General features: G+C 32.2%; 1 protein-coding gene across 1 annotated transcript; it reads right to left on the bottom strand.

Moving 5' to 3' along the window:
- Nucleotides 1–1,814: 1,814 nt before the first annotated feature.
- Nucleotides 1,815–8,145, bottom strand: PEX1 (peroxisome 1). The gene is made up of 18 exons (XM_079035269.1): nt 7,835–8,145; nt 7,182–7,355; nt 6,678–6,777; nt 6,109–6,525; nt 5,268–6,005; nt 4,951–5,042; nt 4,747–4,820; nt 4,446–4,668; nt 4,265–4,358; nt 4,019–4,173; nt 3,682–3,912; nt 3,369–3,569; nt 3,134–3,259; nt 2,988–3,049; nt 2,681–2,798; nt 2,327–2,611; nt 2,163–2,251; nt 1,815–2,058 (listed from the first exon to the last, which is right to left on the bottom strand). Exons 1-17 carry the CDS (start codon nt 8,039–8,041, stop codon nt 2,213–2,215), a joined length of 3,336 nt encoding a protein of 1,111 aa, XP_078891395.1. The 5' UTR covers nt 8,042–8,145; the 3' UTR covers nt 1,815–2,058; nt 2,163–2,212.
- Between the last annotated feature and the right edge of the window lie 2,182 nt (nt 8,146–10,327).

Raw genomic sequence — 10,327 nt, 5'->3', positions numbered from 1 at the left:
AAAGATGGAAATGTAAACTTGGTGTGAAACATATCACATTTACATCGATAGAAAATAGAACTTAAAGTTATTTAAAGGAATGCAAAATGATTGAAAATAAGAAAAAGCTCTAAAATATTTCCAAGGTCCTTTTGGTAACCTTGATTCTCAAGTGTTTCTTTATTAGTCATTTTTCTTATATAAAATTTAGTTTACTCATGTTTTTTGCTAGAATTTTAGACTAACATGGACCGGTATTCTGATATCGATTTTGAATCAGCTTTGTTGAAAATGGTTTTCAATTGGGACTATCTTGAATAGATTTAAATTGATTAAAGACCGATGGATAACTGAATACGATGACCTACCCAAGACCATTGATCCATATCAAAACCATTTCTCGGTCTTAGGCTGGTTCGATTTGGGTCTTCTTTTTCAAGATCCATGTAAATCGGTTACTTGCACACATTCTATAACATCAAATGTTATTTTTATTAAAAGTATTATATCAAGAACCACATATCTATTAATTTAATAATAAAGCAATAATTTTATTATTATTGCTTTATTTTATTAAAATACAACAATATAATATTTAATAATGTAATTTTTAACTTCTAAAATACTTTAGTTCGTCAAATTCTGTTAAAACAAAATTAAAAAATTTAAAGGCCTTAATCATAAACACAAGGAAATGATTATTTGAAATATAAGAAACTACCTGTCCTTTTGATTTAGACCAAATTATATGTGTGGTTATATTTATATAATAATATAAGTTTAAATTTATTATCATAGAAAATAATTTTGATTAATTTTTATTAACATTTTAATCTCCAATATTAAATATTAAATTCGTCAGGATCATATGATATTTTTATCGTTTTTTGAACTAGAAATGTAATTGTTTTATCATTTTATCATTCTTTTAAATGATACGGGCATATTTATATTTGTTAACTTTGTTTGTTTGTAGCATTTTATGTCTATAAATATAAAACAAACATTGTTGGTGTTATTGTGTGTCAAAGAAAAAACACATCATCATACTATCTCATAACTATTTTCTCCAACCATGATGGAGGATGCCATCGTACTACTTTTTTTTGCAACTAAATAAAAGAAGATATTAAATTAGTTAATTTTCTTAAAATATTGTTTGTTTATGACATTTCTTTATTTATAAGTAGATTATAACTCATAGAAATTATGGTCGGTATTTTTAAAATATATAGACAAAAAAAATTGTCAAAAAATACAGCGTATTGTCAATTGTAAGTAACCCTGAATTAATATGATTTTTAAAAAAATAGATATCATATATTTTGAAATTTTTATTAAGATATGATTTTTTATTTTGAAATTTTGAATGAAAGTTGATATGTCATAAAAAAAAATGATATAAATCTATTGTCAATTGTAAGTAACCCGAATTAATAGGATTTTTAAAAAATAGATACCATATATTTTGAAATTTTTATTAGGATATGATTTTTTATTTTGAAATTTTGAATGAAAGTTGATTTGTCATAAAAAAAATGATATAAATCATATGAAAATGACACGTGTTCACGATGAATGCTAGAAAAAAGACATGAGTCATTCATTAGGATAGGTAGAAGAGTCATTGTTGGTATTATTTAATGTTATACGCTTAGTACATTTTAATTTTATAAATATTACATATGTTCAAAAATAACATAGTAGATTATGGGCTTTATAAAATATTTGACAATGATAAAAGTAAATTTAATTAATTCCACAGAAAGTTTTGGAACCTCAACAACACACTAGCCCACCGGCTACCATCGTGTGGGCCAAAACTGAATTGTGAGTTGTATGGGTCAAAAGATTTTATAAATTCCATTTAGGATTAAGTCCCCCCGCTGATTTGCAACGTCAAACCCCCATACAATTTTACCATCAGTTTCAAGTTTCAACAAGTCTCAATAATATTAGTGAAGTCTCAGGTTCAAGTCTACATTGGAATAACCTTTACCTCATTTTACTAATAACATACACAATGCGGATTTAAAATTATAAAACCCAACGCCTCTCATGATATTTATGATTACCTTTCTGTATAAAAAATGAGAATCGAAAGTTTATTATGATCTATCAAAGTGTGGTACAATCCATTTGAAAATAAGTATTCATATAATGAAAGAAATCTAATCTTTTACCTGTACACTGATACACATATATGGGGTCGTAAAGCAAAGCAAGCGATTCATTATGCAAGTGTTGCTCTTTTCCCTTTGGCATCTCTCGACTACATAAAACAAAAGGTATACAAATCAAGATTGAAATAATTCAACCAAAAATTGTGTAGTAGTAAGTGAAAGACCTGTGCAGAAGCAGATCGTTTAGCATCCAAGAACTGGCCATAAATGTTGTATAATCTGTGTTTTTCTGTTTCTGAAACTGAAGGTCTTGCACTGGAGGCAATCGAGTTCAAGAGTGCATTGGTGATCACCGGTTTATTTCCAGGCCTGTGAGCGTCTTCACTGTTGAGAAGATCATGAACAGCTGCCAGCTGTGCATCTGATAACAAAGCTTGGAGATCTGCTCCACTAAATCCTTGTGTTTTTCGTGCTATGCCTTCCAACTTCACATCATTCGCCATCGGTAACTGATATCCAAAAATTCAGTCCTTTTGGCTGTCAAACATTGTTATACACATGATATAGGTGATTGTTACCTTTTTAGAAAGAACTTTAAGAATATCCAATCTCTCTTGTGGTGATGGGAAATCACAGAAAAGCAGACGATCTAATCTTCCGGGTCGCAGCAGGGCAGCATCCAGTAGATCAGGTCTACTGTAAATCCAAAAAAATATGATTTTATTTAAACTATTTATTAATAACTTAAAAGTTAGGTCCATCTTTTATTTTAAAAAATGTGCTATTATGGGTGAAAAATAAAATACATTGCCTATATTGGTAAAATGAGTAAAGTATGTTGATATTTCCTGCATTTGTCAATTGTCATATCTAAGAATTACTGACCTGGTGGCAGCAAAAACAAATACTCCAGTCAGCACCTCAACACCATCTAACTCTGTTAGAAACTGGCAAGTTTTGATTACAATAGTGGTCAGAAGGTAGCATAAATTTTGTACAAAGAGTATAACTTTAAAGAATAATAAACTAACTTGATTAACAACTCGATCGGTCACACCAGTGTTATCATGACCCCTTTTTGGAGCAATGGAGTCAAATTCATCAAAAAAGAGGAGGCATGGTGCTGCAGCTGCTGCTTTTGAAAATATATCACGTACCTGCAATTACATTAGGTGTAGGTGTGTGGATGATTTGAGTGATTTGATCTATGCCTTTGTAAAAAAAATGCATTATAATTTATAAAAACTGCACTAGATTGTGACTTACAGCTTGCTCAGAAGCACCAATGTATTTATTCAACAGCTCGGGACCTTTGACAGAGATGAAGCGTAGTGAACATGCAGCAGCAGCAGCTCCAACAATATGTGTTTTACCACAACCCGGGGGCCCATATAACAGAACATTAGACCTCAACCGTAAAGGAGCTTGTGAAAAGATCATTGGAAACTTTGAAGGTAATTCAATCATCTGACATACCAAAATTAATATCAAATACTATTAAAAAAACCTATTCACTTGTTCTTCAATACTTGTTGTGGCTAATAATGTTACAAGAAAAGAACAGTCAGTATTATAATACCTCTTTGATAGAATTGCGAATTTCAATTAGACCACCAACATCCTGCCAGCCTCCATGTCCTTCTTCAGAAGCAGATTTAGTAATATCACGCATAGCAATAGGCAGAAATCCTTTCATCGCTTGCAAAAAATCATCCTTAGTCAAATTAGGGTTTTTCTCGCTCCCAAAAGTCAACCCACGAGACACAAACCGACCAATTGCAGCATGAACTGACCTATCCACCAGGATTTCCTGCAAAAGTTGATCATATGTTTTACCACTTTCACTTTCTCTTACAAACTTATTTAATAGTAATCATACATGCAGATGCAGGAGATATGGAAAAAGAACCAAATACCAGATCATACGCATCATATCCATCACATGAGGAAGCTATATCCAACAAAACATCATCAGAACAGGACAAACAACGTTTTCGAATCTCATATTTAAGTAAAGCCCCACGTTCAGCAGCTGCAGGAGCAGCCAGTTGGACATGAAAGTCAAACCTGCCTGGAATCAAAAGTATTAAAAATTATGAACTCATAATATAAATGTATACAAACACTTAGCACATACTACTTTCACAAGTAAAGCAACTAACCAGAGGAACTTAAGGTTTGTGGAATACTAGTTAGGGTCTGAACACATGCTATGAATGCAATGGGACCAATTCCACATGAATGCTTCCTCTTTACCTGGTAATTGTAAGGCATATATTAATTTATTAGTTAGCATTAGCAAACTCAGATAAGATAGATCTACCACAAAACATGCAATGCTACCTCATATTCATCCAAGATGCCTATGAGAAATTCCATGAGCAAAGTAGAAGAAGGTGAAGAGTGATTGTCTTCTGAGGCATTGGGTGATGCTATAATGCTATCAAGATCATCAAGTACCACAAGGGAAGGAGCATGATCCAAGGCTTCAGATATGCAACTAGAAAGGGCTTGATGGATAGCTTGGGACTTACTCGAAGCAAGTTTAGAACAACCTACATACACTCTATGAAAAGTAACCCTCCATCAAAACAATTTGTCATAATAAATCAATAGTAGCTAGAGAAGTCATGTGATACCCTACATGTGTGCCAAGACATTTTCATGTTCTTCAATAGTTTTTGCAACAGTTGTGGCTAATAATGTCTTCCCAGAACCCTGACATACAAGATATTTGCATACTTTAAGTAAATGCTACTACGGAAGGAGTAAGTATGAAGAACTCACTTAAAAGTAAAATGTTGATTCTTTTCTTTTTTTATGGAAGGAGTAAGTATGGAGAACTCACTGGAGGTCCATAAATCAACACATGTCCAGGGAAAGGAAGATTGTAAGTACTTAAGAAGATCCCAGAGGAAGGTGACAGTAACACCATTAACCCTGCAGAAAGGAAGCAAATGCATGTCAGACAATCACAGCCTCATTAAAGTTTAAAGCCAGATATGGAGAATTAAGATATATGAACAAGTATTCCCATAAGCAAAAGACTACTCTATTTCTGTTTTCTCATTGCACCTTATAATATGCATCACTCATGATTATCAGAAAAACAAGGTGGAAAGCATATGTTTTAGAAGTGAGAAAATATAAAGCTAAAGTACCTACTATTAGTCACATCAGCAGCTGTTGTGCCCATCCAGCTCAAGGAAGAAATGTCCAAGGTAGATCGCTTGTTAGATATTCTTTCTTTGACTGTATGAAGAGGTAAACCATCACCCTTTTCCAATTTCTGAAGAAAGAAATCTAAGTTTTTCTTATTCATGGTCTTCTTGTTTCCTTCAGAAAACTCAATCTCATAAGCTACTCCACCTTGCATAGAATCCTCAGAAACCGAGAGAACATACATAATATCAACTGATGATTCCCCAGTTTTCTTTTTTACTTCAAAAGAACCATTATGTGATTCATGTAGTTTTTGTAAATCATTGCCTTTCACCTGAAAGTGAAGCAACATCTTATTCCCCAAAACCATTGAATTTAGTTCGGTTTTGGAAAAAGACATAATGGCATCAAGTTGAGACAAAATCCATGCATGCAGAAGAACCAATAACCCTTTATTACTTGTGGGGCTAACAGAAGTTCCTTCATTCTGATGACCAGATGTATCATCTGAAATAGCTGCAATAACCTTCTCATGGGTTGACCAATCAGACAAGTCATATTGGGTATCTGGATTTGTCTTCAGAAACATTTTCTCTGTGCGATGATTCTTTTGTCCATGAAGATTTCCAAAACCATTACTTTCAGAGACTTTCTTTCCATACATCTTAAATTGACAAGGAGAAATAACAAATGAAAGAGGATCTTTTTGTAGAACAATATTGCAACTCCTCACATGTACCCCTGGAAGCATAAAAAAACAACATTACATGGCTGCATCTAACTTTATGTAGAAAGATAAGAGAAAAGGAAAAGTCATCCTTTTTCTTTCAAAGACTTAACTTACAAGAATGTAAGCCTGCTCTCAAATAAAATCGTAAAGATTGAGAAAGCATGACATGTCCTTTAGCCACTGAATCTGATATTAGAAGACGAACAACAGCCTGTCTGGTATCCTGCTTGTCAGTTGGAATCACATTGTCAACTTCCTTTGCAGTTGAATTTAGTTTCTTCTCCTTCTTAACTAACCTTTGCTCTAAAACTATAGTTTGAAGAGAATCTAGGGAAGAAACTTTAGCTGTTTCTGGATGAATAAAGACAGCAGAAGTGAGAACCACCCCCATCTCAGTATCCTTCACCCGAAGTTTATGAAAAAATCTGCTGTCTCCATCTTGGATACGCAGTAATGCCTTTACAACTGAGTTTTCAGATTTTCTGCGTCTCTTTGGAGCAACACATACTTCAGTCCCTGGCACAAGTTGCACTGAACAACATATATTTTATAAGTTACAAACATATAACATATTTTAAAGTTGTATGCATATGATTATGCATATCATAGAATAAGAACCAAGCCTTTAAATCAGCAGATACGGGAATATTTATCGAGAGGGAAAACATAAGATATCAACTCACCCATTGGTTCCTCTGGATCAGTTGAGACTACAGAAAATGTAATGGTTGTGTGCCCATGCAACCACAAAGGAAATCTCATGCCTTCATGGACTATTCCAGCCTAAAGTCAGTATGTAAACAAATAAAACGTGTTATACTCCACCTATTATAAAAGTGAAATATGGACCAACAAAATATGATTACCACATATGAAACGCTAATTTAAGTGTCTGGAATCTTTTAGAATAGTTATACTATAAGATCACTAATACTAAAGAAACTAAATCATAAAAAAGCATAGCCCTTGTAGCAACAGATGGCTCAATGCTATTAATATATAATATATAATATATATTACTAATCACATATAAGCACTTTATATTGAAGTATTAGATTTAGTAGATATATTATTTCCATAGTAAATAACTCTATAAATAAGGATTAGCAGAGGTTATTTTTAGGCTTGGTTGGATTGTTGAGCTAAAGTTTGAATAAGAAAAAATATACAATCTATTGAGTAAGCACCTGCTTCAAGATGGCTGCCTCTGCATGCTCTGCATTTAGCTCTAGAACTTCCCAATCATCCTCTGTATCAGGTTCAATAGTCACACTTCTGGCTTTGGGAAGACTAGGAATTGCTCTCACTCGAACAGTTGTATGATCTGGTAGATGAAGGCATTCTGCAAATTGCTGAGCAATCTACATAGGTACACAAAATAAAGTGTCAACACAATAGAGATAAATTTGAAACAGATTACGTAAACATCAACGCAAAAGTATGTCATAGTATGGTTTAAAGAAAATATTGCTGCGTTTTTTTGTGAGGCATAAAGATTATCAGGTTTTCATTTAGGCAAAGAAAAACAGTATGAAGTTAGAGAAACTTAGGTCTTTGAGTATAAGACTGCGCACGCGAATTTGGGAAATCTTACTCCATGGGAGCGCACAATTCGAGGTTATTTGAACTAATTATGAGCCAATTCCAATTTAAAACCTTGAATTTCATCTTCCAAACAATATCATACGGTTCTGATGATCCTTATATGCATTCTAATTCAGAATCACTTACATAAAGTGCTAAAGTTGTGAACTTAAACCTACAACTTGATTCTGAAAAGCATACACAGCGATTATAACCAAACTAAATTGACATATACGAGAGTGGAATAGAGGAATACCTCGATGGCAGAAGAACTAGAGGATGCCGAACCAGACCAAGCAACGTACCAGACATCATTATTGTTTGCGATTGAACGAAGCTCGAGAGCTAGAAATGAAAACAGAGAACCAGAAGAAGAAGTTGATTGAAGAGTTTGAATCAGATGAAGTGGTAGTGAAACGTAACATCCTTCCAATCCTGCAACTGCTCTTACTTCCATCTCCATTTTCTTGCTGCGTCCTTTCGGAGTGCAAAGAGGAGAGGCTTGAGTAGTTTGACAGTTTGACGAGAGGGTGATCCAATGGCACTGACAGTATTGATTACCCCGAGGTGTCCTGTCTATCTACTTTTTATTTAGGGTGTTTGGCACAGTTTATTTAAAAGATAAAAGATGGAAATTTTAAATAAAGGAAATATAGGGGTGAGCATTTGGACCGGTGGATCGGACCGGACCGTTTTTCTGGACCTCCGGACGGGTTCTCGGTTCTAAGATTTCTCGTCGGTCCGGTCCGGTTTTTTTCCCGGTCCGGTCCGGTTTTTACCGGGTTTAGAACCGGTTGGACATGATTAAGATTTTTGTGATGTTTTTTAAACACACATAACTCATTCGTTTTAAGTCGGATTGACATGCGGTTTTTTCCAACATTTAGTTTACAATTTGTAGATAAATTTAGACTATAATTTTGTTTATTTTGGTATTATATTCACTGAGTTACAATCCTTCAAAGTAGAGCTATCAAAGCTGAAAAAATTCAGCTTTTTAACAAGATTTTATAATCTGTGATGTTTTTTAAACACCCATAACTCATTCGTTTTAAGTCGGATTGACCTACGGTTTTTTCCAACATTTAGTTTACAATTTGTAGATAAATTTAGACTATAATTTTGTTTATTTTGGTATTATATTCATTGAGTTACAATCCTTCAATGTAGAGCTATCAAAGCTGAAATATTTCATCTTTTTAGTATTATTTTATACTATAATTCCTAGTCCGCGTTTAGCACTTGTGGTAGAGTTGTAAGTGAGTATTAAACTAGTTTATCGACATTGATAATTGAAGCTTTGTTATGCACCCAATATTGGGTGATAAAGTTTATAAATCCGATAGTTGACAACGTTGATGATATAGCTTTGGGTAAAAAAATTACAATTTTTACTCTTTTTTTATACAATTATTACTTTTTATTAAATACTAACAGCATTTTCATGTGTGTTTATGTAGAGATTGCACAAGCTTTAAATATGTTACATATGAATGACAATGATATGGGGAAGAGGCCAATGAAAGATTAGATTATGAGTTTATGAAATTTGTTAGTTTGATTGATTTTAAAGTTTAAACTATGATTTTTGTTGTTACGGTAATACTTTTGTATGTTTGTCTTAAAATTGTTTAACTTTTGTTGGTGAACTTGATTTATATGTTAGTTGCTTTTATTTGGAAAATTAATTTTTGGAAATTGCAAGTTATAATATTATACATCAATGTAGATTAGTTAGGCGTGAAACGGAAACATATTAATTTTGCAAGTTATAATATTATACATCAATGTAGATTACTTATTATACTCTAAGCAATTAAAGTTGTACCGGTCCAAACGGGTCCAAAAACCGGAAAACCCGGACCTAGACACGGACACGGACACGGACATGGACACATGGTCCACAAAATTCTCCATAACCGGTCCGGTCCAAGAGCCGGTCCGGTCCGGTTCGGTCTGGGCCGGTCCAAATGCTCACCCCTAAGGAAATGTGTAGATTTATTTATTTATTTATTTATTTACTAGGTGTAAAACTCGTGTATTACACGGGTTGATTAAAAAAATTAAATATTAAAATATAAACATCAAGTATTTTTTTAAACAAAATTTTGAAATAAGGAAAGAATAAATGGATTAATTAGAATTACTATCATATTTATTACATTTAATACTTTGCATATATAAGTATTATGTAAATTTTTTATTTTAAAAATTAGAAAAAACATAGAAATTGACATATGGATATTATTTAATTTCAAAAATATCATAAAATGACAAGTGTCAAAATTCATGTGAGATTGACATGTGGCAAAATGGATTTTCTTTTATTATAGTTGAATACTATTATTATTACTGGTTTATAACCCGTGAAAACCATGGTTATAAAATTAATTAAGTTTTTATATTAGAAAAACAAAATTATTAATCAATTATTTTAAATAAATTATTACTTAAGAGATATATTTTTAATAATATAAAATTATAATCGTTGATTTAAATAAATACGTGAAGTTATATCGTATTATAATTTGTATTAATTTTATTTTTAGATCTAATTTTGTTAATTTAATATAATTAAAGTGAAAACATTTAAAATTTAATGTAATTAAGGTGAGAAATTTAAAATTTAAAATTTGAAATTGATAATTAATATGTTGACAAGTGGCATAATAAAGTGCATATAATTTTAATGATGAGTTCTAATATAATGTCACTTGTCAATATGAGATTTAACATATTCATTTATTAG

This window comes from Lactuca serriola, chromosome 1, assembly GCF_051521515.1.
Source record: "Lactuca serriola cultivar US96UC23 chromosome 1, Lser_US96UC23_V15, whole genome shotgun sequence".
NCBI classification, from domain to species: Eukaryota; Viridiplantae; Streptophyta; class Magnoliopsida; order Asterales; family Asteraceae; genus Lactuca; species Lactuca serriola.
This window is presented reverse-complemented; position numbering and strand designations above follow the sequence as displayed.

What these genes read in the sequence shown, in the direction of transcription:
- PEX1 (XM_079035269.1), bottom strand. Translation starts at nt 8,041, where the DNA reads ATGGAGATGGAAGTAAGAGCAGTTGCAGGATTGGAAGGATGTTACGTT. An exon ending in AGGCAGCCATCTTGAAGCAG is followed by an intron (nt 6,778 to 7,181) that starts GTGCTTACTCAA and finishes TACTGACTTTAG; the next exon opens with GCTGGAATAGTCCATGAAGG. An exon ending in CCGATCGAGTTGTTAATCAA is followed by an intron (nt 3,050 to 3,133) that starts GTTAGTTTATTA and finishes AAAACTTGCCAG; the next exon opens with TTTCTAACAGAGTTAGATGG.